The sequence below is a fragment of the Lytechinus variegatus genome, chromosome 3 (genome assembly GCF_018143015.1).
Source record: "Lytechinus variegatus isolate NC3 chromosome 3, Lvar_3.0, whole genome shotgun sequence".
Lineage (NCBI taxonomy): Eukaryota > Metazoa > Echinodermata > Echinoidea > Temnopleuroida > Toxopneustidae > Lytechinus > Lytechinus variegatus.
Genome location: NC_054742.1, coordinates 44611647 through 44638983, shown reverse-complemented (window position 1 = coordinate 44638983; position 27337 = coordinate 44611647). Strand labels below are relative to the sequence as shown.

Below are 27337 nucleotides of genomic sequence, written 5' to 3'. Positions count from 1 at the left end.
TTGTCCTGACAAACTGTCATAGAAAGAGTCAAGAGTACTGGTGGCAGAGATAATGAAGTGTTACATCTTTTAGAATGAGCTTCTAAATACATTAGATGATACCAATATGTAATTCTTAAACATCTAAGCTCAATTTTAAGTGTGATAACATGTATTTCTCACAATTTGTTTGGTAAAAAAATAAGCTATACATGTGACACAAAAGGGGGCATATTCAATGAAGCAACTCACCTCCCAGCATCTGTTTCCTTGAATGCACCTCCAAGATTAGGACATAACTCACAGGTCTGGCATTGACAATAAAAAAATGGGAAAAGAAAATACAATGGGAGTTTCAATGTAAGAAGTAATTTCATTTTCAAAAATTTTGAACCAACTGATTAAATAACTAATGCTAGGGCATATATGATAAGAGGAGTTATTTTTTACAGGGCATAATGAACTTGATAAATATCTTCCTTCAATATTCTAAATGAGAGATAGAATGAAGGAGAAGATATACCAAAGAATATACATCTTTAAAGACATGCTTCATCGAAAAAATTGTTATATTATTAGTAGTTTTTTTAGTTAATTTGAAGCTTCAATAAGGAAAATAATTTTTATTCACTTTTTCACAATATAAGAAGATGCAACTTGTTTCAAAATCAGATCGTGGACCAGTCGTAGTGTGTACAAAGAGCTTAGCACTCACGACCTTCATTGCAAAAGCTTCAAACTCACCGGATTAAGGATTCCTGCTTTACATGGATCACAGAACCACGGCTCTGTGGAGCTAGAAGTCTGATTGCTGGATGTCGAATCTGCATCACTTTGGCTCTCACCATAACAACCTAGTTGAAAAAATACAAACATGTTAAAAGCTCATTCATGTAATAACAAAATAAATATGTCATCAAAGGTATGAGATGTGACATCGTAATGTCATAAGCATGTTCGAACAATTTTGAGAAATGAAGTGTATAATGTGCATCAATTAGCTGAAGTATGATTTTTATCAAAACGTATTACTTTAACACTTCAAATTTTTTGCCATGCTTTGTCACATCAAATCTGATACTTAATATGCAATTGGTTTTGCAAATAGAGTTGTAAAAAATTAAACAAACCTTCATGGACTGGGACTCCACACATGTCACATTCTACAATCTCATCTGTGTCTTCACTAAAATAAGGGAAGAAAAAATATACAAATAAATTAAATATGTCCATAAGAGACCATTGACTAAAAAGTAAAAAAATTCACAGACAACTTTAATGTATTAAAAAGAGTGAAATGCATTCTCTTCACACTCCTTAGAATAAATGTATTTCATACAAGTATTACTACTGATTAATTTATGAGTATAATAACACTACCCCCCTTGCCTTAAGAAAATTGTTTATGCTCCTTGACATGTAAAAGGAGAATAAATGATGTAGGAAAGCAGCAAAAACTCTGCTGAAAGACCTAGAAGATAATCATAATCATCTTGACCCTCATAAGATTACATGTATATATCATGTGAGTAAAAAAAAACCCTTGGCACCTCACAAATTCCCAATTTTACAAAAATATGTCATGAATACATAATCATTTTATAAGACCTGAAAGAGTATGTTCTCCCTAGTAATTTGATATCATATTTATGTGGTATCGCTTGTACAGAGAAATTCTTTGCAGCAATGTAAATTTTGGTTTTCGCCAAATTAAGGCATGACTGCAATGAATAAATCCAGATATCATAATTCTAAAAGGATTGTATTTTTAAAATCCATTCAAAAATATATTTTTGGTAATTTTCATTAAAATTCTTTGAAAAACACATTTTAACATAGATTCTCAAGTTAATTTCACTGGAAACGGATTCACAAATATGTTCACGAACTCATGTAGGATTTTGACCTCATTGGCATCCGGATTCATTCATTGCTGTCATGCCTTACTTTGGCGCAAGTCAAATTTACATCACTGCAAAGAATACCTACTGATTATCCAAGCATAAAGGCATGCAACATAAATATGATATCAAATTATTTGGGAGAAGATACTCTTTCCAGCTAGATATAATTATGTGTTCATGACATTTTTTACCCTTAAATTTGGAATTTGTGAGGTGTTGGTTTTTTTTTTATCACATGGGAGAGTGAAACCTGTGTAAAAAAAGAGAACCAACTGAAGACAGGATTTGGTATTTATGGAAAGGTTCTTGTCATATAGGGAAATTATTCAGGAGAGACACAAAATCATGGTTTTTGTAAACAGGTCATTCTATACTGGTGATCATTAAAACAGGTCTCAATGTAGTGTAATTACTGTGGCTCCCATCTTTTAAAATTATTTATAAATGCTGGGAAAAGGTAATTTCAGAAAATGCAGTAAAATCTCTATTTAATGATAACCTTCATAAACAGATTTAAAAGTGTTCTTTTAATACTGTCAAATGTTTGGGATATACCACCAGCTATTTTTGTCAATGATAAAAGATGAAACATTCTTACCTATTCTCTCCGAGACACACACAGCAAATTACTATTTTCAATTTGTCACCAGATGAGTTTGGCTGAATATATGGAGAAGGAAAGTACACAAAAAATTTCAGACAACCTACAGCTTTATACACTGTAAAAGAAGGGAGCATTTAGTCATCCATGACAAGGAATCTTCTGCATTGGAGGAATCAACTGTATCATGTATGTGTGAGGTAAAGTATTGTGTGCCACCAATCTTTTCAAAATCCTCCTTACCCCTCAAGTAATTTAAATTTTCACAGAATTTGTGGAGCAGCAAGTTCAAGTGCTCTCTCAAGTTGCATTGCACTGCAACATAATATTTCTAGAGCAGAATCATTCATGACATTGAATACAGGAGAACACAATGTTCAAGGAGAGAACATTTTGCGTCATTTGATAGGTCATGTGCTACAATCCAGCCATCACAGTCATATGCAGGACTCATATGAAATCAATATTTTATAACAGGCTTTTTTTTTATTCAAAACATTTTAGCTTATAGTTGTTGCTATCCTCCCAAGTCACGTACAGAATCTGTGATCCAAAAGAACTTCATCTTACACAAGATTTTATATCATTTCTTTAAAAATATGGCTTACCGACTGAGAGTGACCTTTAAATCTCTTAGCCTTTGCAATCATTTGATCAACCGTAAGCTTTGCCTCAGTCTCACTGTCTGATGATCCTCTGTCCAGGCTGCTTCCACTCCCTTCATCACTCTCATCCTCATCACCATCATCATTGTCATCATCACTGCTACCAACACCTCCATCCCCATGAGATCCTCCAGAATCTACAGGTCAAACAGATGTTTTGAAAATCTTTGTTATTGTAAAAAGATTTGTTGTGGTTGCGTGGGAGGGGGGAGGGGGGGGGGAACTTTTGCCATTGGAATATACATGAAACGTTTTCGTGATATTGCAAACTAATATTTAGATATTGTGAATTGCCAAGAGATCACTGGGCTAATTCACCACAACTGTAAAAAAAATCCTTTGCAACATGGAAATAATTCCATGGGATCCAATAAAAGAGATTTTTTCCCCTGGATATTACTGAAATTACTTGAAAGTTTCATATTAAAGTTAAAGCAATTTATAGATCAGATTATAAAAATGTCCTATATACCTCTTCTGTTTAGAGTTGAAGAGATTTTGGTGGTCCCATATTTTAACTTAGTCAAAGTTTACTTCTATTAATAAAATGAACACATATTTACCACTTTCATGATCTCCTTTCACTTCAAAGTCACTATCACTGTCACTGTCACTCAGACCAAAGTCTAACTGCAGGAGATGATGATCAACTGGTTTGACTCTTCTCTTTTGTGGGTCTCTTTGGTCTGTGCAATGTAAGAAAGATAATCACAATAATGTACTCTTCTGGACAGCAAACTATATGCCTACACGAATAGTAATTATACTTGCTTATATAGCGCCTAATACTTACTTTGTCAGAAGTCTCTAAGCGCTCTACAGTATATGCAGCATAATCACCCTGGCTTTAGCAGTGCAGCTGTTATGCGCGCTGCGTTTCAAGAAATAAATTCCTGCCAGGTACCCATTTACCTCACCTGGGTTGAGTGCAGCACATTGTGGGTCAATTTCTTGCTGAAGGAAATTACGCCACGCCATCTTCTCTTCAACCTCTTGGTGATAGCGGACGCCGCCGTGAACTTTTAAAGGTTGTATTATTGACGGAGCTCGTTGCGTTACTATCTTACATCATTTATGGTGATATACATCTTCTTTTCAACCTCGTGGTGATAGCGGAACCTGCCGTGAAGTTAATAAAGTTGTATTATTGATGGACATCTCTGCGCTACTCTCTTACATCGTTTATGATGATAGACATCTTCTCTTCAACCTCGTGGTGATAGCGGACCCCGCCTGGAACTTAATAAGGTAGTATTATTGATGTACATCTCTGCGCTAATCTCTTACATCGTTTACGATGATATACATGTACATCTTCTCTTCAACCCTGTGGTGATAGCGGATGCCGCCGTGAACTTAATAAGGTCGCATTATTGATGGAGCTCGTTGCGTTTCTATCTTACATTGTTTATGATGATATACATCTTCTTTTCAACCTCGTGGTGATAGCAGACCCCGCCGTGAACTTAATAAAGTCGTATTATTGATGTACATCTCTGCGCTACTCTCTAACATCGTTTATGATGATAGACATCTTCTCTTTAACCTCATGGTGATAGCGGACCCCACCGTGAGCTTAATAAAGTCGCATTATTGACGGAGCTTGTTGCGTTACTATCTTACATCGTTTATGATATACATTTTCTTTTCAACCTCTTGGTGATAGCGGACCCCGCCGTGAACTTAATAAAGCCATATTATTGATGGACATCACTGCGCTACTCTCTTACATCGTTTATGATGATAGACATCTTCTCTTCAACCTAGTGGTGATAGCGGACGCCGCCGTGAACTTAACTAGGTCGTATTATTGACAGACATCATTGCGCTACTCTCTTACATCGTACGAGATCAAGAGATTATTCCAATTATTCTATATCGCTAGCACCTCACATAAAAATACTTATAAAATATGTCCCGCCAATCGTTTGACATGTGATCTATGAGAAGTATTTTCATTTTATTTTCCTTTGCGTCTTTGCTCGGAAGATGCGTCATTCGTTTATCGTTCTAATAAAAATCACTCATTTTCAGATTTTATTGTAAAGCAGTAACACCTCAAAACCCTATTAAAACATGTTTCAAACGATCGCGCATGTTGGCGACTTCCATTCCAATGCATTCGTCTTTGTGAAATGCGACTGTTTGTCAGGAAGATGCCCGCGACCGCAAACAAAATTTTGATGTGTCCTTTGTTTTTAAAGTTGCCCGACGCGACGGGAATTTTGCACTGTAAGTCCCCTAACTAATGGTGGCTGCACGATAGCGAGCCGTCTGTGTATGAGGAGAAATTTTTAAAAAAAAACTCCTCGAAAGACGAAAACAGACGGCTGCCAGCTGTCGACTAGCCACTAGGGCCATGCCATGGCAGCATCCTGGGCTCCCGCCGGCTCTGCCGGGATGAGAGCCAGACTGGCCTGCGCCTGGCTACAGCCCAGCCTATGCCAAGGCCAGATAACACACTATTTTAGGTTTTCAAACTTACACATTGCCTTGTACAGGAATTGTACTTGCTCTGGCTCTTCATTAGATCCATTTGTCTCGGGGTCTTCCATCTTCCTCTGATTAAATTAGGCCTATGCCTTTCTTATTTGATACAACATGTAGTTGATTCACGCAACGCGACCGAGCTTAGCAATCTCCATCCAGAAACGTAGAGGGCTTCAACATTTTGCAAACTTAGTTTTTCGATTTTGACGTATTTTGACCATGATCCAACTCTATGGTCTTACATCACTTGGCCTTATCTTCAGAGATGGGCTAACAACATTTGGGCTATATCAATACTATACCATTTGGTTAAATAACCACGTGGTCTAATGGCAAATTGGTCTAATGACCCCTAATGCCACTTGATCTATTATTGGTCTGACCAGGGGAGCGTTTCATGAAAGGATTTGTCGGACGTTTTATCGGACAAGTCTCAATTTATCCGACAGTTACCATAGAAACACTGCTTCTTAGCCAATCAACATCAAGGAAAGTTGTCAGATCTGACATCTTGTCGGACTAAAATGTTGATGAAACGCTTCCCTGGTCAGACCTCTAACTTGGTCTAAAATAGCCATTTGGTATATGCCCAGTTGGGCCAATTGTCACTTGGTCTAATTTTCATTTTGTCTAATTTTGTCTAAATCAGACCAAGTGACAAAATGTGTCACTTGGTATAATAATTGCATAGCTTATTGTCTGTTCAACTAGCTACTACTATTTAATAGTTTGTCTAATCCTCACTTGGTCTATTATACATATTGCAGTTGGTCTAAAATTTCCATTTCCGGAAATTTTCTTTTCGTCTAATTTCCAGATAGTCCAACATTCATTTCGTCTACATACCACTTGGCCGGTTTACACTAATTTGGCCGGATAATCGTTTGTTCGGCTCTTCCCATTGGGCCATCACAGTTTATTCATAATTTTTGTTATTTGTGTTTTCCTTGTTCATTTTTGAACCTGGACACTGCAGAATTTTAATATTGCATTGCTAGTTGTCCGATCTAGGCCTTATATTAGGCCTATCCATTTTAAATTTAAATGAGAAATGAATGGGGATGGGAAAAAATAACAACAAGCATGGGCGGATAAATCCCAGGGGGACAGATGGGACGCGTCCCCCCTACTCAAAATAGTAGGCCGGGACACAATATCAAATGTCCCCCTCATTTTTGGCCTTTAATGATGGAAAGAAATATATACATCGATCATTCGAAATCGAAATAAATCATGTATCGAAATGATTTGGGGTGATAACCTTTTTTTTCTTTCTTCTTTTCTTGCTTGTCAAATTTCCCAGTACCTGCCCCCCCCCCCACCTTTGGAGAGATCGATTTTGATCCTTGAGAACAAGCGAAAAATTAATAAAGAGGAAATGATAATGATAAAGGTTGAATGAAGAAGCCCTAACTAACATTAAGAAGAAGCCTAAGCTTGAAGAAGAAGAGAAGCTATTGAAGAAGAAGAATAAGAAGTATAGAAGAAGAAGCGTCGTGGCCCGGGGTCGTGGTCGTGGCCCAGTGGTTTTTTCTCCGGACTTTGAAACAGAGGGTCGTGGGTTCAAATCCCAACCATGGCGTAGTTTCCTTTAGCAAGGAATTCATCCACAGTGTGCTGCACTCGACCCAGGTGAGGTAAATGGGTACGGCAGGAAGTAATTCCTCAAAAAAGCTGTGTGCACCTGAATAGATAGCCAAGCTTAGCCGCGGGGTAATAACAATACAGGGCCAGCTGGTAGAACAGTTTTCGGAACTGAAGTAGCTACCCTGGGTAAATATAACGTTATACTATTATTAAGGAGGAAGAAGTAAACATGTAATGAAGAAATTATAACAACTTTCTTTTTACCTTTCGTCTAAAGTTTTTGTCATTGATATCTTATCATTATTATCCTCTGTAATATGCATATTTCAAGATTCAATGTATACGCATAAAAAGAAACTTGTTTTCCAATGTCTTTAACAATAAAAGATTGCTTTAAACGATTACAGCATTTTTTTTCAAAGCTCGCTCACACTACCCTTGCCGCATTTCTCCCATAATTAGAAGCTTGAAAGACATTCTTGGACATCATTCTGTTTTCCAAGTACTGAAAAATCGCTCACTCCCCTCGCTCGCTCACTCACATTAGGATTAACTTCAGTAGTTTATACTTTTCAAAAGTCATTGAAATAGCCATAAAAAAACATGATAGGCTTTTAAATGTTAGCGCAAAAAGAGATGGATGGTGTATGTAAGCCCAAATTGTTAATTATTCGTAATCATTTGAAAGATGTTTTTGGGCACAATTCTGTCTTCCGCCTACTTAAAATTTGCTCGCTCGCTTCACTCTCCCACATATTGATTATTAATTGTAATTCAGTAGTTTATATCAGAGCAAGACCATTACAACATAGAAATCGAAAAAGTCGTGATTGATCTTATATAATAGAAAGACGGTAAAGTATGATGCACACGGTTATGATATACCCCCGTATACATAGCCCTTGAGCCGAATACGTATACTGCCAAGAAAATAAACCCAATTATGCGGCCGGGCTAATAGCAGCATAATTTGGTATAATACCCCTTTAATAAACCCAATTATGCGGCTAATAGCAGCATAATTTTGTCGTAAAATTGGAGGAGGACAAGAGTAATCCGCATTATTTTGATGCTGCTATTATCCGCATAATAGCAGCATCGGGACAAGATTTTGAGTTTATGAACGCATTTCCAAATAATGCGGATAATTTCCATGGTGCGGTCACAAGGTCACCCTTTTCCAACACAATTAACCGCATTGGAGGGGGCGTGTCCAGTTGTCATGACGATTATCCGCCTTTTTCAGGACAAGCGCTCGTAAATATTTTCGGAGTTTGTGGAGGATAGGTTTATGAAAAGGGTATAAGTAGTTTGTAATACCCCTTTCATAAACCCAATTATGCGGCTAATAGCAGCATAATTTGGTCGTAAAATTGGAGGAGGACCCCATTCATAAACCCAATTATGCGGCTAATAGCAGCATAATTTGGTCGTAAAATTGGAGGAGGACCAGAATTATCCGCATTATTTTGATGCTGCTATTATCCGCATAATAGCAGCATCGGGACAAGATTTTGAGTTTATGAACGCATTTCCAAATAGGCCTATTGCGGATAATTGCCATGGTGCGGTCACAAGGTCACCCCTTTTCTAACACAACCGCATCGGAGGGGGCGTGTCCAGTTGTCATGACGATTATCCGCCTTTTTCAGGAGGGCGCTCATAAAAATAATGCAGCTTATTTTCGGAGTTTGTGAACGCAATTTTTATTGAATTATCCGCATTACTCTTAGCTAACTTTGGAGGATAGGTTTATGCTGTTATCCGCATTATAGCAGCATCGGGACCAGATTTTGAGTATATGAACGTGTTTCCAAATAATGCAGATAATTGCCATGGTGCGGTCACAAGGTCACCCTTTTCCAACACAACCGCACCGGAGGGGGGGTGTCCAGTTGTCATGACGATTATCTGCCTTTTTCAGGACGGGCGCTCGTAAAAATAATGCGGCTTATTTTCGGAGTTTGTGAACGCAATTTTTATTGAATTAACCGCATTACTCCTAGGCGGCTAATTGGAGGATAGGTTTATGAAATGGGTATTAGATATACGAGCGCTAGCTAATAAAATTTGCCAATCAGACCTGAAAAGGAATATGGAATACACGAAAAGGATAGGCGTATAAACAAAATACAATGCGAGCGCGTAGCGAGGACTGACATTTTTTTTGCCAGCAAATAATCTTCGTTAGAAGGTGATGGGCAAACTATCACTGACGAGGCAAGCCGGAGGTATATAGCTATCAAATTCTGCTAAAAATCTCACTGCTAATTAATTATGCTAATTTATGCGTTAAATCAAAAGTTTGCTCTAATTAACAAAACAATGCCCCTAAAATATTCGTAGGGATCTGATTGTAGTTTGAAAAGATTTCAACATCGCATTTCTTTTCTTATGTATTTCATTGTTTTCTAAATTTCTCATGTAGGCCTATTTCTTTGTTTTTCGACTTTTTGTTTATACATTTTTTTTTCAATGGAAATTGTCGGGAACTTTATTTTGACCATAAAAATGGAACTTTTTAATTTTAATCAGCAAAAGGACATTTATGAATGTTGTTATTTTTTGTTATTTCCAATAAGTCTATTCCCCTCCCATTATTTTAATCACTTTCATTACTCCTCTTATCGTTCTTTATTATTCTCCGTCCCCTCCTCTTTTCGCCTCTGCCTTTTTGTAGCCCCTTTTGTAATCTAAAACCACAATTTTTACTCAACTTTTCAAAAGTATTTTTAATGCTGGTGCAATGGTGTCTAAAATAAACTTCTTCGAAAATCTATCTATCTATTCGGGCATATTCATCTATCTATCTATCCATCCATCCATCCATCCATTGATCAATCCATCCACTCACCTATCCATCTATCTATCTATCTATCTATCTATCTATCTATCTATCTGTCTGTCTGTCTGTCTGTCTGTCTGTCTGTCTGTCTGTCTGTCTGTCTGTCCGTCCGTCCGTCGGTCGGTCGGTCGGTCGGTCGGTCTGTCTGTCTGTCTGTCTATCTATCTATCCATCTGCCTGCCTGTCTGCCCGCCCGCCCGTCCGTCCGTCTGTCTATCTATCTATCTATCTATCAATCTATATATCTACATCTGTCTATCTATCTATCTACATGTATCTATCTATCTATCCATCCATCTATCCGTCCATCTATCCGTCCATCCATCCACCCACCCATCCGTTGATCCATCCACCCACCCACCCATCTATAATCTATATCTATCTATCTATCTACATTTATCTATCTATCTATCCATCCATCTATCCGTCCATCTATCCGTCCATCCATCCATCCACCCACCCATCCGTTGATCCATCCACCCACCCACCTATAATCTATATCTATCTATCTATCTATCTATATCTATCTATCTATCTATCTATCTATCCCTCCCTCCCTCCCTCCCTCTCTCTCTCTCTATCTATCTATCTATCAGTTCTTCTATCTATCCATCTATCCATCCATCCATCCATCTATCGATCCATCCATCCATCCACCCACCCATCCATTGATCCATCCACCCACATATCTATCTATCTATCCATCCATCCATCCATCCATCTATCTATCTATCGATCCATCCATCCATCCACCCACCCAATCCATTGATCCATCCACCCACATATCTATCTATCTATCTATATATCTATCTATCCATCCATCCATCCATCCACCCAACCATCTATTGATCCATCCACCCACCCACCTATATCTATCTATCTATCCATCCATCCATCCATCCATCCATCCATCCATCCATCCATCGATCCATCGATCCATCCATCCATCGATCCATCCATCCACCCACCCATCCATTGAGCCATCCACCCACCCACCTATATCTATCTATCACTATCTATCTATCTATGTTTTCGCCATATAGAGCTATCGATCATCTACTAAGTATGTATTAAAGTAGTATACCGGTACATCTCTATGGTATGTACCGAATTGAGACTTTTTTTTCCATAAGAATGCTAGTCTTAATACAGTTCGCTAGAAAAAATCAAATCAATATAGAATTGCTGAATGTTATCAGTACATTAATATTTTCTAAAATATTTAATTTCAATTGAAAATGATAATAATTTTAAATTCATTAAGAAGTATGAAATTATCATAATCATACACATTTATGAAAATCTACTCTAAGTGAATTTCGAAACGACTGAATTTACATACCGGTATAATGTTAAGGTCGCCATTTTCAACAATTTGAGGAGACGACTACGGCAGACTGTCCAAAATTTCATAAATTTTGCTGACATAAGACAAGTTAATCTTCCAAAATGATGCAAGGTTTAACATGGACGAGTTTAAAGCACCATAAAGCGGTAATATATCCTTTTAACTCTTTGTTAAATGTATCTTAACTCACAAAACAGTGACTTTGCTGAGCTGAATTTGAACTACAGACAGTCCAGACATAGGACCTAGTGGTACCGTATCTATGGTCAGTTCCCCCATGTCTGCGCGGTCTCCCAAGTCTGCGCAACCGCGTATCTGCGCGATTTTAGTTACAGAAGATACGCAACGAGCACAAACTTTACACATGCACTACATAGACAGGTATTCATAAAAAATCCGACTCAAAATGGTGGAAAAATAATGAATTCAGGGCATTTTATGTGACAGCCTCAAAATACAGCTTTTGTCATCAAAATCCTCGAATCGTGTGCAAAGTGAATGAGTGCGCAGACATGGGGTAGGATGGGGGGTCGGGTGTCCGGACACTTTATCTTTTTGAAGCCTTCTTTTTTGTCTGTGGATTACACTAAAAATATGAATTCATGACTTGTAAGCATTATCGATTTTGTTCTTTATAATATTTCCTAACATTCTGTACTAAAAATTGATGAAACTTCGCTTGTATATTTTTCCAAATGACATTCTAAAATTGATCGTCCGGACACACAACCCGTCCGGATACACAACAACTGGGTATACCATTTTTTTTTTCAATCTGAAAATGACTGCCCGAGATTTTTTCCAAGAAAATTATATATTTCTTTCAAATTTTTATGAGATATTTGGCACACTTACTTATCATGATGTAAGGAACATTATCAACTGAAAGATTTTGTGAAATAAGAAGAAATTCATGTTAAATCTTAACTCAAATTGTTAGGTGCGCAGACTTGGGGCCCACCATAATACTATTATTACCGGTCATGTGCCGGTACCGAACGCACATAGGCCTACGCTCAAAACACTGCAATATCCTTCCAAAGGGAACTTGAATAGAAAAATGACAAAAAAATTGTCAAAACACATGTTGAAAGTCTAAATATTCTAAAAATAATAAAAATTAAAATATGGTCAAAAAAGCTCATCAGTGATTTTGATGTTTTCTCAACTTGTGTTCATAAGTTGAAATGGGGATGGGATTTGTATAAGTTTTTGTGTCACTTTTGTTCTCTTGTTTTGAGTGTTGGAGCTTTGATGCCTGTTTTTGTTGCTGTTCAGAGCTTTATTTATGTGCAGTGATTTCATGCTAGAATATGAACTTATTTTTCATTAAAAAAGGAGTGCTCGAACATGGCCTTTGTTGTAATCATACATATCTAAGAAATGCATATATTAAAGCTTAATTTTTATGTTTCCTTCTTGATACTTGAATTACATGCAATGCTACATCTTTACACCCTCAGACTCTGCTGCTCATCCTTCCTAAAAAAAAATTGGAATCGAATGCCCACGGTCTCCAAAATGAAAGCTACATTATCCATCTATAAAGAAATTGTTGAAACAATAAAATACATAAAGAATTGGTGTAACAATCAAATACATCAGAAAAGCACACTTGTATTTTTATACCATACAAAGTACATGTACAAAAGGAATGATATTTTTCATTTGTAAAAAAAAGACCCCATACATACATGTACACAATACTAAAGTTGAAAAAGAGCTAATTGTAATTTATATCAGAAAAACAAAGAAATACATTAGAAATTACAAAAACAATACTTTAAACAAATTCATTTAGGAAATTATCTACATGATGCTGTTTTGATGCCAACTAAATTATATACAAATTATCTCTCATTATCACCTTCATTTGGCAAAAAAAAGAGGCGAGTAATTGTAATTTGCATAATTAATTAGAATTAATTAAAAGAAATTATTTTACACATAATAAGAAGAAAAATTACCAAGTGAAATGATTACACATCAATTGAGTTTTCTTTCACCTTTCCATTGATATCTAAATTACTTCAAAGGGCTCAAAAACAAAGAAGTTAGAGCCCGTTGAAGACTTGGGTTCAAAATGGTCACAAAAATCGGTTATGCACTCCATTGACTTTACATTAAGACAATGACCACAAATTTGGATAAATATGCGCGACTTAAACTGGAATAACTTTATAATTTCTTGATGAAAATTTGAGTTCTTGGTAATTGGTATCATTTGAAAGGTCTTTTTAAGGGCTTTCAAATGATACCAAATTCATTGAGATTTGAGAATTTTCATTTTTTTGGTCACATACCTACCGATTGGAAGCTTATAGGCCCTATCATAAAAAGGAAAAACAATTTCGGCAGAATTTTTACATATCTATATTTTGTAGGTAATTGTGAATTCATGGTGAAAGTTTTGTTGAAATATATGAGAATAATTTGTTTGATATGATTAAATTCATGAAAAGTGTTCGGTAATACGATCCACTACCATACCGGTACCGGTATTGTATCGATGTAGTACCGGTACCATACATGTACCTCAATAGCTCAACTTCCCTCAAGTTCAACTTCTCATGTTTGTGCAGTCTCCACTCCGCTTCACCTCGGTACCGCTACACACTACGCTCGGGTCACTCACATGCATGCGAGGTTAGTAAGTAAACCTCGGACAGTGTATGTGATTTTATATTGCATTTTGACGTTTTCATTCATCACACGAATGCGAGGGAATTAAAAGTCATGCCAAAAGTAGTACCTTCAATATTTCTCCACCACGTAAATTTTAATCTTATGAACTTAATTTTAAAAATGTTGAAATTATTTATGAAAATTTATTTTATTTTTTAATGCTTAGGCCTACCACTAGGCACTACCTCCAAATCTCGGCCAGGATACTCGGTCCGATCCGTCCGTAGATCCTTAATACTGCGGTGAAACTTACGCAAACAACAATCGAAATGCGAAATTTTCCCTATTGAACAGTCTTGATTCAAGTCGTTGGCGCATAATCATGATAATATATAGTACTATTAGTAGGGAGTTCGGTGACTTTTTGAAATCTTGAAGGAATCCCAACAAATTTGATACCACTGGAAGCTTGTGAAATAAGAAAAATAATGGTGCTTCAATCAACTCATAGTCATTGTCTGATATATTGACAGAGATACATGTATTCCAATTTACAGGGGAAAATATGCAGATTTTGTTCTTGTTTGAGTGGGGAGTAAGCCTGAGTCGAATCGATTTTTAAATCGGTGTTCGATCGAAGTCATCGAGCGCCGGTGCAGATTCTGCAAAATTGGTGCATCGAAAAATTTAAAAAAAAAAACGTCGGCTGGCCGATTCGTTTGGGTCACACAACCAACGATCGCGCCGGCGCTCCTACTGCGCTCCTGAAAAAAAATAATGAGAACAAAAAAAAGAAGCTAAAATTGCACATTTTACATCTTTACATCCATGAAATGGCCATCTTTTTTCCATAATTCCTTGAAATTATTTTGATTTAGTTGAATTGAAAACTATCAGAAAAATGAAGAATATTCACCTCTTTCCCGACTCTGATTTGAATTTAAACTTGGTAAATATTGTAGTCCCATAGATTTTCATGGCAACACAATGGAAGTCTACATGTGGGACTACAATATTTACAGAGTGTAAGTTCCCGACTCTGATTTGAATTTAAACTCGGTAAATATTGTAGTCCCATAGATTTTCATGGCAATACCATGGAATTCTACATGTGGGACTACAATATTTACAGAGTGTAAGTTCAAAACAGAGTCGGGAAAGAGGTGAATATTCTTCATTTTTCTGATAGCTTTCAACTAAATCAAAATAATTTCAAGGAATTATGGGAAATAGATGGCCATTTCATGGATTTAAAGATGTAAAATGTGAAATTTTAGCATTTTTTTTGTTTTTTTGAGCTGGAGCGTGATATTTTGTAAACATATTGACCCAGGCCTAGTTTCACCACAGATTAATAAATAGCTATGTACACAGCTATTGCATATACGATGCTAAGGAAAATCTAAAATTTATCATACATGTATTGTATTGAATTGATTTGAGCTCCTCAAGGAGAGCGATTCTGAGGAATAAGGAGAGCGATTTATTGAGCTCCACAAAAATATAAACGTGAAGGACTGAATATTTAATAATAATTTGCATATGATAATCATTAATATGAATTTAGAGCTTGATGTGAAATATTTGTATTTTCTTTCAATTTTCAATGACGGACATCACATGACGATCGACTTGTCTAAAAAACTAATTATCACGTCAGGATTGATTCTTGAACATTGTCAACATGCAGAAACTCTTTTCAAGATCGTAATATTACCATATGATAACATTTTACATGAAAAAAGAGAGAAAATTGCGTTTGATGTTTTTCCCATCAATTTGAAGCTACATTGTAGTTTGTGCCCAACTTTGGGCGCTGAATTCATGAATAGAAAATATGTCATCGAACGCGCATGCGTTTTGTGCTTCTTTTTCTCGGAGCTCGTCCAGAGATGGAATGAAAATAATGCCAGTATAATACTATATAAATACTTCCATGTGAACATAACATGACATACTTTGCTGACATCGTCAATATTTTAGTATTGCCATAAAATCTTATTAAATCGTAATTATTTAACATCCAGTAATAATTCATATGAATTTAGAGTTCGATCCGCGACATTCGTATTTATTTCGATCACATGCTCCTGTGTCTAAAATAAAATATTGAAATATCAATTATCATATCAGGATTAATTCTCGAACATCGTCATAATTCATATTCCACAATCTTTCCTCACAATCTCTATATCAGTATGAATACCAATTCAAATGACCATCCAGAGAAAATTACGTATTTATTCCCATCAATTTGGAGCTCGTTTTGGATCCAACTACCTCGCCAACAACACAATCTCAGGCAAGTTACAGCTCTCTCCGCTGGCTGGCGCTGGCAAGCACGCCTGTCATTTCGGGAGAGTGAGTGTACGGGGCTGCGGATGGGGCAGGGTGGGGGTTTATTCTGAAAAGTCTTAAATTTCCACTTAAATTCCTTTTAAGTTACCCATTTAATGGAGCGCTAATGTACCTCCAAATTCGTATTCTGAAAACTTTATTAGCGCTCAATTAAGTCCCTTTAGGCCACTCCCCTACTGAGCCGAATTAGCCAATCAAATTTGCTCTTACAACGTAAAGTTTTCTCCTAGCGCGCAGTGTCTCTTCACTTTGCTGCCTTACAGCGCAGCGCCCGGCTGCTGCAGGTGCACTGCACCGCGATCTTGATACAAAGAATATTTGCTGAAAAATTATGCTAAAAGCATTTGCATCGGAGATTAGAGGTTCGTTTTGTTGTTAGAATTAACTGTTGTCTTTTCCCTTTCTCTCTCATTTATTGTACCTTTGACCTTTGTGCTTTTCTCTTTTTTTGAACGCGTTCTGATTTTCACATCCCCCTATTTGAATCCATTTGTAGCTTTTTTTCTTCTATCTATCTATCTATCCATTGATCCATCCACCCACCCACCTATAATCTATATATATCTATATATCTATCTATCCATCCATCCATCCATCCATCCATCCATCCATCTATCCATCCACCCACCCATCCATTGATCCATCCACCCACCTATAATCTATATTTATCTACATTGTATCTATCTATCTATCTATTTGAATCCATCCACCCATCCATTGATCCATCCACCCACCCACCTATAATCTATATCTATCTATTTATCTATCTATCTATCTATCGTTATGTTGTTAGAAGTAACTGTTGTCTTTTCCCTTTCTCTCTCATTTATTGTACCTTTGACTTTTGTGCTTTTCTCTTTTTTTGAACGCATTCTGATTTTCACATCCCCCTACATGTATTTGAATCCATTTGTAGCTTTTTTTTCTTTTTTTTTAAACAATATTTTATTTACCTCTGTCTCGAGGCCATGATAGGGTTCTTCTTTAACCTAATTCCTACTTATTTTAAAAACTTCATACTCTTCATTTATTTGAGAAATCTTCTCTTACAAAAACCTGATTTGAATAAACAATTTAAAAATCGAACAAGCTTAATTAAAAACCCCCGAAATTTCCTCAAAGTTTGATGTACAAACATTATGACATTTACATGTATAAGTTTTTGTAGGTGGGGAAAACAATGGCATCACTCACTATTTTTTTTTTTATTTTTTATTTTATTCTATAAATAAATATTCATTTAAATACTAAAGGGGTCTATGCTTACTTTTTCAATGTCACAAGGTTTAATTCACCCCTGCACATTGCTGCATCTACTGTGATTTAACAATTTCATTATTGTCAAAATAGTGTGCAAAAACAAAATAGTTTATGATGCTAATAATAAAAGAAAATATAGAAAAATAATAGTCATATTTTCCCTATAAGTACACAATTTCTGTCTCCTTTTCCCCCTTTTCTAATATCTTTATTACCAAATATAGTCCCTATTTCTTATTTTACTTGTTTTTATAAGTTATCCTATTCCCTTTTTATACCCCTCTCCTTTATTATCTTCCTTCCTCCTAATTTTTGTCGCAGTATTAAACCGATTTGATGATATTCATACGAAATGAAAGCCACATTTAGCAAGAAATGATGAGACTTAATGGACCTTTTATCACCATTATCTTTCCCCACTGGAAAGTCTGCTAATTGAGCGCTATGAGACTTTTCAGAATACCCGGTACCAGAAGTCTCGAAACTACTCAATTAAGTCTTTGCGCGGTCATAACGCGTACTATTGCAATTATTATTATTAGTTACCTTGCACCACTATGACACCATAGATGATCATGATTACCACTTTTAAAAATTCATAGCTATTTGTCCGATATTGTTCAAAATTTCACCTATCAAGTCTGAATTTCCTTTTTCCTCTAAAAACAACTTTTTATTTCGGATGGATTCCCCTTCATGCTTGGAGCTTGAATTGAAGGCGGCCTCGAAAGGAAAGTGGAAAGAAAATCAGAATACATGTACAGTGCAATTTGATTGAGTTTTAATTAGGACATCTAATCGTCACCTTGCACAATAGTGTGAGGGTGGTGTGTTTTGATTGACTTGTGAACACTAATCCCTCATTTCTCAGAAGTTACATTCTATGATCAATGTTCTTTTCTTTGTAATGGGGGTTAGAAATATCCAATTTTGCATGTGCTTAGATTGTCCTCTTTAGTTTCAGTTGGGATATTTAACTGAAAATTCATTAACTGGCGATTTTTTGTGTGGGTTTTCCCATGCCTGTTCACAACTTTTTTAGTATTGTATTGGTTACTTGGTATGTAAATTGAAAATTCATATAGTGACGCCCTCTTTTCCTCTTCTCTTTCATATTCAGTTGATTCCGCTGTTTATATCAGTAGGAACAGGAGCAGCATTTGCAGCATTCTATGTGGCTAGGTTGGCATTGAAGAACCCAGATGCAACGTGAGTTAGACATTTTGTTCAGTTTACAAAATTTGATTTCACTTGTCATCAAATTGGTTTTGATAAAAATTAAAAGCAAAACAATAAATAAAAATAAAGATTAGGCTGTTTTTGCAAAACTTCCAAATTATTTAAGGATTTTCAAAGTTTTTATTTCGTGACATCACATGCAATCAGCTTCCTCGTATTCAATGTGATATATGCAAAAATGTACATTATAAATTTCTGTTTGAATGCCATTTCTTCAGAAAGGATGTTTCCTGCGTACATTCAGAGACATATTTGCTTTTGTGTGATTTTCAATCAACATGAACCAAGCTACTCACCTGTGGCATCACAACATTCCACTTTTAAAGGTCAAGTCCACCCCAGAAAAATGTTGATTTGAATAAATAGAGAAAAATCCAACAAGTATTATGCTGAAAATTTCACCGAAATCGGATGTAAAATAAGAAAGTTATGACATTTTAAAGTTTCACTTATTTTTCACAAAACAATGATATGCACAACTCAGTGATATGCAAATGAGACAGTCAATGATGATGTCCTTCACTCACTAATTTCTTTTGTTTTTTTTATTGTTTGAATTATACAATATTCCATTTTTTACAGATTTGACAAAAAGGAAAAATTCGAGTATTAAACAATGCCAATTCCACATGCTCAGGGAGGAATTAATGGTTGTTTCACAGGACAACAGGGAGAAAATTGGAATATTTCACATTTGATATAATTAGATTCAAAAGAAATAGTGATGTCATCACTCTCCTCATTTGCATACTGAAATGGATGTAAATTTAACTGTTTTGTGAAATTACGTGAAACTTTAAAAAGTCATAACTTTCTTATTTTTCATCTGATTTTGATTAATTTTTCAGTTTTATGCTTGTTTGAGTTTAATTGGTGGGGCAATCGCCCCCCCCCCCCCCTGGATTGAAGCCTCTGCATGTACATGTACGTTTAAAATTACATGTAATTGGAAATAGGTGAAACTGATCCATGACTCTCAAGCAAATCTTATTCATTGATGTTGTTTCTTTATACCCAATTTCCACTGTCACAATTTGTGCCACGAATGAAACGGTTAGCCTAGAAATGGTGGTCGAACTTCTTAAGTAATCATAGTTGATCGTATCAGATCATATAATATCCTATCAGATCAGTCATTGAAGTCAAAATGATCATAGAAAAAAAAATGAATTGTTCAAAAATAGTTGCGATCGCCGATCAGTTACAAAGTGTCAATCGTAATGGATCACATGACAGTGAAAAAGAGGTATTAGTGAAAAAATGTAATGTATTTAATTCATCAACAGTGTTCAATATTGATTTAAAAAGAAATAACTTTATCCGACCTTGTTAGACATGTGATGTGCAATTCCAAAATCTTATTTTGGAGTAAAACTCGTGGAAGTTGATAAACACAAAGGGGGTTCATAATCACCCCTTAAAATCTGTTGTATGCATCTCCTTTACATGTACTGTAGGAAAATCTGAATTGTACAAAAAAAATAGATGTGGGACTTAGTAATAATTATTATTCCAACCAATTTTCAATGTACTAACAGCTAACTATTTTTTAAAAATCTTCAGTTTTATAATGTGAAGACCTTCAGTTTGCATCAAATTTAAAGAAAAGAGGCGAACATAAGTTGCATGAATGGTTTTTAAAGATGTTGAATTTTGGTACAAAACAAAGTGGACGCAACTATACAGTGCGTCTTAGAAAAAAGGAAACCGGAATTCAGTGTAATTTTTTGCCATTATTATCATAAATTTGCTTCATGAAATGTACAAGTCTAGAAAGATAACTGATATATTTCTCTTTCATTTGAGATCCATCTCAACATTCATAATGCACGCATGACTGAGTTAGAAGTTAGAACATGGAAAGTGATGCTACCAAATATTCATTTGCACAAGAAAATTACGATTTTGAGTGAATTTTTCTGGCTTTTATTGCAATCTATTTGGAAAACAAATTTCACAACTTGCATACCCAATTTTTCTTCTTCCATATCAGACCAAAAGTGTAACATATATGAATGATGCATGGTCGAGAAAAAGTTTGAAATCAAGCATTTCACTTTCCCAACATAGCAGCACACAATAAACGCTGAATGCTGATCGGGTTGGGGAAGGAAATCCCTTTATTGTTGCAGACTGGAATCTATGGCTATGGGATTTTAATGTTACAATGGTAATAATTTTATCTCAAACTTCTCTCAGCCTTTTCATTCATTGCTACATTTTACTTGGCTTTGGAACATGTTTGAAAGGGGTAGGCGAAGCAGAAAATGGGTACATCACTTTTTACAAGTGTAGGGGATTTTGGGTCGGAAGATTGTTTTTGTCTCTCCCACCAGAGGTGAAGGCGGGACTTGGGGATCCAAATGTCATCTGTCGGTCATCCGTCGTCCGTCCGTCACAAAAATTTTGACACATAACTCTGCAACCTTAAGTCACTTTTCTACCAAACTTGGGTTGTAGGTGTATTAGGAGACCTGCATGTCATGCTGCAGTCGGTGGTCACATGGTAAGGTAAAAGGTCATTTTCAGGTCAACATTAAAGTTTACATGCAAGACTCTTATGACACCTTACTCTGCAACCGTAAGTCACCTTTCAACCAAACTTGGATGGTAGATGGACGTGGAGGTCAACATTAAAGCAAGGCTCTTATGACAAGTATTATTGGGCAAGTCCAAGAAAAGGTCACCCTAGAAGGCAAAATTTCATATTTAATTTCAGAAGTTATCTTTGGTGGGGTAAGAAAGCCCAAATGTTGAATTTTAAAATTTTATAAAGGAAAATTTGATAGTATGCATATTTATGCTAATTTGGGGCACCTAATTTGCATAATTGGTAAAATTGGCGTTACAAAAAACTCATAGAAAATAAAAACAAAACTTGTCAGATTTAGTCATAGGTGGGACATGGACCCCCTAACATCTTATTACTTTTTTTGGGAAAAAAGTGGTGTCATCTAATTTATTATGCAAATTAGGTCTTGTCCAAGGATGGAATGTCCCATACGTAACATTTTGAGGATGTTTTTTTAAGTTATTTCTCAAAATACAATACTTGTATTGTTGCATCTCTGGGAAGTTCTAATTTAGAAAGTATGAAAATGTTATACCCAAAAAAAGTTTCAAAAATATTGCTTACTTTTTAATTAAAAGTTAATTAAAAAATTGTTTCGTATGGGACATTTACACACAATGTCAATGGGGAGATTTGTGTACAAAGTGAATGGAGAAAAACAAATTTCAACAGTGCTCTAAAAAGTGATTATTTACCTTTTCTTTAGTTTTTAAAGTCTGATTTGTTATGAATAATGATTAATGAAAACAATTGAAGTGAAAAAATTGTGAAAATGGAAAAATATGGAAAAAATAGAAATACATAAGAAATTCATGAAACCCTGAAAAACAAGAAGAAAAAAAATGCTGAAATGGCTAATTTTCTTTTCAGTCATATCAAATATGTCTCAATAGAACATTTTAAAAGACAGAAACTCTTGTATTTTCATGTATTAAATTATTTCAATTTTTTGAATTATGGGGAAAATTGTGTACGTTCTCTATGGGGACAAAAATGTCCCATACGTAACTGTCCCAGATGTAACACATCATTAATTTGTTTAATTAGAGTCTGTAATTAGAGGGATTTGGCTTATGACAAGAAACTTGCCTTAGACATACTATGCCCTTTTTACACAGGATTTTCTTAACCCCGGACTATCGCTAACCCCGTACTATCTTTAACCCCGTACTATTTTTTCCTTTTCACACATGCCAAATTGTTATTGCTAACCCCGGATAAGGAATGTTTGCTTTTTACACACGAAACTCGCTAACCCCGGACTATTGGTTTTTGTCGATCATTCGTAGTACAAGTGCTTCACTCGCAATTTCCTTAACCCCGTACTATAGGTGGGGCCAAATAGTACGGGGTTAAGCTTAGCCCACTTTCGTTTTACACATGCGATCTTAACCCCGTACTATTGCTCTTAGCACCGCAATTGGTGGGATAACCCTGCTTTTTTGCAGGGCCAAATAATCCCGTACTATAGGTGGGGTTAGCCCACTTTGCAAAAACGCTGTGTAAAACGAAAGTGGGCTAAGCTTAACCCCGTACTATAGGTGGGGCTAAATTGCCATTTGCCCCACCAATAGTACGGGGTTAAGGAAATTTTAGCCTGTCTAAAAAGGGTATTAGAGTATTGTGAATTCTATCACACAAAGTTACAAGTTGTCAAATGAAATACTTTCAGAGAATTCTCAACTTGGAAAAAATGTTGTAAAAATTGTCTTTTTTCCGTGTCCCATACGTAACGGCCCATCTTTTCTCTCTAAAAGGTCAAGGTCAAAGTCAAATGTCACCGTTTTTTGCATGATTATTCTTCTAGATGTCTACCATCATGAGGGTACTCAATCTAATCAAAGTCAACTAACACTATTTTTCAGGTCATTAAATCCTCTGAAATGTCCCGTACGTAACGCGTGCTAATTCTTGGACTTGCCCTATTCCATCCCAATCATTTTACAATTAAGTTTCAATACAATTCTCTTGCATGCCCTGGCAAATCACGATATTTTCTGGTTATTTTCAAGTGGGCGAGATGCAAAATTGCATATAAATGTCTTGTTTTTAAAGTGGTTTATCATGATCCCTTTATCCAATATTCAGCTGCCCAAGTCTCGTTTAATCATTTAAAGATTTTTTTTTCTTAAGTTTTAAAGTCAGAATTCAATCAACATTTAAGCCAACTACAAAATCCCACCACTGCACATATCACCAGTAGCCCATTGTTTACCGCTTTGTTGGAAATGCTTGTTTTTCAATGTTCTGTCCAATAGGTAGGAGTCAAGCATGTTTTCATGCAACTTTTTCTCAACAGTGCCTCAATCATATTTTACCCACAAGGTCTCGTATGAAAGATGAATAATTGATATTTAAGTTCTGAATTTTATATTCCAAACAGATAGCAGTAAAAGAGAGAGACTCGCTTTTATAAATTGTAATTTGCTTGTGCAATTAGAATTTCGCTATCACCCCTTTCCATTGTTCTAACTCAGTCATGCATGCACTATGAACTTTGAGATGGATCTCAAATGAAAGAGGAGAAGCAAATCTTTCAATTCATGTATATTTCATGTAGCAAATTTATGATTATAATGGCAAAAAATTGCACTCAATTACGGATTTCCGGTTTCCTTTTTTCTGGGACACACTGTATGCCTACAAAAGATACTAGAAAAGTAGCTTACCAAATAGACGTTTTATTTGAGACTTCTGTAGGAAAGTCATGTTTCGCAGGTAATAAAACTGTTAAAATTGTTTTGATTCAAAGAAAAGAAAAAAAAAGTAATCAGTCACTTTTGTTCATGTCCTTTTTTGTAATGCGACTGACCAACTTTTAAGACTGTCATGGCGTTTACACTTCATACAGCCTGCAGTCTTCCCCAATGTATTGCTGTCAAGCTTAGAATAAACTTGACAAAACACTCACCATATAATGTGACTGACCTAGGAATTATTCATATGTTACATACATATATCAGTCTTGTATTACACTGTTTTTGCAGGTGGAGGAGAGGCAGCAACCCTTACCCATGGCAAAACATAAAACCAAACCAGAATATCAAGGTAATACATGTATATGTAGCAACACAGAACATTCTGATTCATTATAATTTAGCAGTGACAAATTTGTTCCTAATCAAATGATTGTTTGAGAGTGTTGACAGTACATGACCTGGGGGTGTTTCTTAAAGCTGCTCGTAAGTTAAAGGAGAATGAAACCATTGGAACAAGATAGCTTGTGTGAAAACAGAAAAATCAAAGAAGCAGATCAACGAAAGTTTGAGAAAAATAGGACATATAATGAGAAAGTTATGATCATTTGAATATTGCGATCACTAATGCTATGGAGATAGCAAATTGGCAATGCGACAAAGATGTGTGATGTCACTTGTGAACAACTCTCCCATTACGTTAGTATATATTTCACTATAATTGCCTCTTTTATCACATCTATTCATAAATCATGTGTTCTGTTTACATGAGGGCATGTAATTCATATTTTTAAGAATACATCATGGATAAAGAGTTTGTATCCTCATAAGAAAAAACAAAAAGAGACATTTTGAGGGTATTTTATAGTCCACCAAAGGGAAAGTTGTTCATCAGTGACATCACACATCCTTGTCGCATTGCCAATGTGAGGATCACCATAGCATTAGTGATTGCAATATTTAAATGCTCATAACTTTTTCATTATTTGTCCGATTTTTCTCAAACTTTCTTTATTCTTATTCTTTGATTTTTCTGTTTCTACACAAGCCTATTTGTTCCAAAGGTTTCATTCCCCTTTAAGAGCGACTTAAAGAACAACTGGTGAACATTTCTTACACGCTAAACTATCGCTAGTGAACATCATACATTTAGAGAAAAAGTATGTTTCATCAACTCATTTGTTGATGCATAAAATGTGTAATGAAATATGAATTCAGAAAAGAAGAACATTAAATGATAGATAAAATTTTTGTGCAAACTAAATTATTGGAAATGCTTTCCTCTGAGTTTTGCAAAAGATTTGGCACTATTGCATCTAGATTTAGATAAATATGATAATGATTGTCATGGTCATTATTATATTTTGTAACATAACTGATGAGAAATTTAAATGCATTTCAGCCTCAGGTACCTTAAATTACATTATGGAGTGTTGTGGCCCAGTGGATTAGTATCCGGACTCTGAAATAGAGGGTCGTGGGTTCAATCCCAGCCATGGCATAATTTCCTTCAGCAAGAAATTTATCCACATTGTGCTGCACTCAACCCAGGTGAGGTGAATGGGTACCTGGCAGGAATTTATTCCTTGAAATGCCACAGCGCTGTAAAGGCTGCGGGGCTAAAGCCAGGGTAATAATATCCAAGTCCTTTGGAAGCGCATAGAGATGTTATAATGTGTTATGCGCTATACAAGAACTGACTATTGTTATTATTATGTTTCATAAATCATATTGTCTATCAGTCCTCAGTTTTTTAAATGATCATGAGACTTCACATGTCTTGTATGTGGACATTCAAATGCAAAATTTATCAATAATTCTTATTGTTTTTTTCTTTCTCATTGTCATTCCAGTTCTACTCGGCAGGCAAGATTGACTTTCAGAACCTTAAAAAGAATGGTCCTGAATTTTGAGTGTACAGAGTGTGGATTTATTGTGTAACGATTATATAATACTTGTGTATAATAATAATTAAAAAAAGGCAATGCAGATACTGTTTTATTCACTGAACGCTTCAGATTAAGAATTCTGCTCATCTGGAGTGACTGCAATTTTTGAATTTATACAGGTGGTATTTAATTCTTAGATGGAGTACATTTTCGTTCAGTATTTTGCCATTTTGATACATAAATTGATTTGTATTCTTGTTATGAAATACACATTTCCTATTACATATATGAAACCCCAACTTCTTTAATATTGCATTAAGCACACATTGCTCTGTGGGATTCCAGGCATTTTACAAATATCTTTTATCTTTAGTAATTTTTGTTTTTGATATCTATTCACTTGTCCGAAATATGTGTCAATCTGTTTCATATCGATGCAGTTTAGAAAGAGGAAAATAGGGCTGTTCTGAATTATTGGTCCTAAAGCACAAATATGGAAATAGAGAGGGTACATGAATGGGCTGAACTTTACTAAGCACAAACTATCAGACAGCTCTCAAGGTAAAATAATGTTATTAAATTTTTTTTTGCTCATTTTCCTGACTGAGTTATTAATAGGAGCTTACATGTAATACAACAGCACAAACTTAAAAAAATAATTTATTTCTCTTTTCACACTGCCCTGACTGTGTATTGAACATGTTCTGAACCTAGCAGAGCACAAAATGTGATATTATCTACCTGGCAACATTTTAAGTGTTTCTGTATATTTCTGTTTACAAATCGAACTTGTTACTCCAATGAGACCTACAATATTGTACACCTGTCTTGCATATTTGTAGTAAGCATTCTCCAGAAAGCAATATGCCTTATGTTTGTAAAGCGATAGAAAATTGTTTCAATAAACATTTGTTGTAAACAAGAAATAGTGGATTGACTGTGATGATTGTTTGGTATGAAGCCAGGATATGTCTTATAAGCCAGTTCGTAGTTCCTTTCTGCGCATGATCAGAAGATTCTACGCATGATCAGAAGAAGGTCATTTGTACTAAAGTGACATGGTGGTTTAAAATCTAATGAGATAAACATCAACTTTGATGTCTTGATTATTCATATATTCTTTTGAATTGTCGTTTTCATTTACATCCACAAAAAACAACAATGCTTCCACGAACGACTGGTATTTCACAGTTTGTCAAGTACATTGTGCAACATGCTAAGATAAGCATTCAAAGTAGGAATGCAACAAATACCTTCATTAAGTGTTCATTGGTGTGCT

The 27337-nt window shown here is 35.6% G+C and overlaps 2 protein-coding genes across 3 annotated transcripts in view; one reads left to right on the top strand and one right to left on the bottom strand.

The window, feature by feature from the left end:
* LOC121411131 (PHD finger protein 14-like) overlaps positions 1-5786 on the bottom strand; it is a 44861-nt gene extending 39075 nt beyond the window's left edge. For both annotated transcript variants that reach the window (XM_041603662.1, XM_041603663.1), the window contains exons 1-7: positions 5635-5786; positions 3713-3835; positions 3093-3286; positions 2482-2543; positions 1110-1165; positions 724-833; positions 232-287 (exon numbers count right to left, since the gene is read on the bottom strand). In XM_041603662.1, coding sequence (XP_041459596.1) covers positions 232-287; positions 724-833; positions 1110-1165; positions 2482-2543; positions 3093-3286; positions 3713-3835; positions 5635-5704 — 671 coding nt within the window. In that variant the 5' untranslated portion in view covers positions 5705-5786. The remainder of the gene's footprint in view (positions 1-231; positions 288-723; positions 834-1109; positions 1166-2481; positions 2544-3092; positions 3287-3712; positions 3836-5634) is intronic.
* A 5637-nt stretch (positions 5787-11423) lies between these two features.
* Positions 11424-26984, top strand: LOC121411130 (cytochrome c oxidase subunit NDUFA4-like). Its single transcript, XM_041603661.1, has 4 exons — positions 11424-11565; positions 18783-18871; positions 24461-24521; positions 26023-26984. The coding sequence occupies exons 1-4, from the start codon at positions 11521-11523 to the stop codon at positions 26080-26082; spliced, it is 255 nt and encodes an 84-aa protein (XP_041459595.1). The 5' UTR covers positions 11424-11520; the 3' UTR covers positions 26083-26984.
* Positions 26985-27337: the final 353 nt, after the last annotated feature.

Excerpts from the sequence above, each read along its gene's own strand:
- LOC121411130 (XM_041603661.1), top strand. The coding sequence starts at position 11,521 with ATGATGCAAGGTTTAACATGGACGAGTTTAAAGCACCATAAAGCG. Across the intron at positions 11,566-18,782 it reads GTTTAAAGCACCATAAAGCG|TTGATTCCGCTGTTTATATC; the intron begins GTAATATATCCT and ends TTTCATATTCAG. Across the intron at positions 18,872-24,460 it reads TTGAAGAACCCAGATGCAAC|GTGGAGGAGAGGCAGCAACC; the intron begins GTGAGTTAGACA and ends CTGTTTTTGCAG.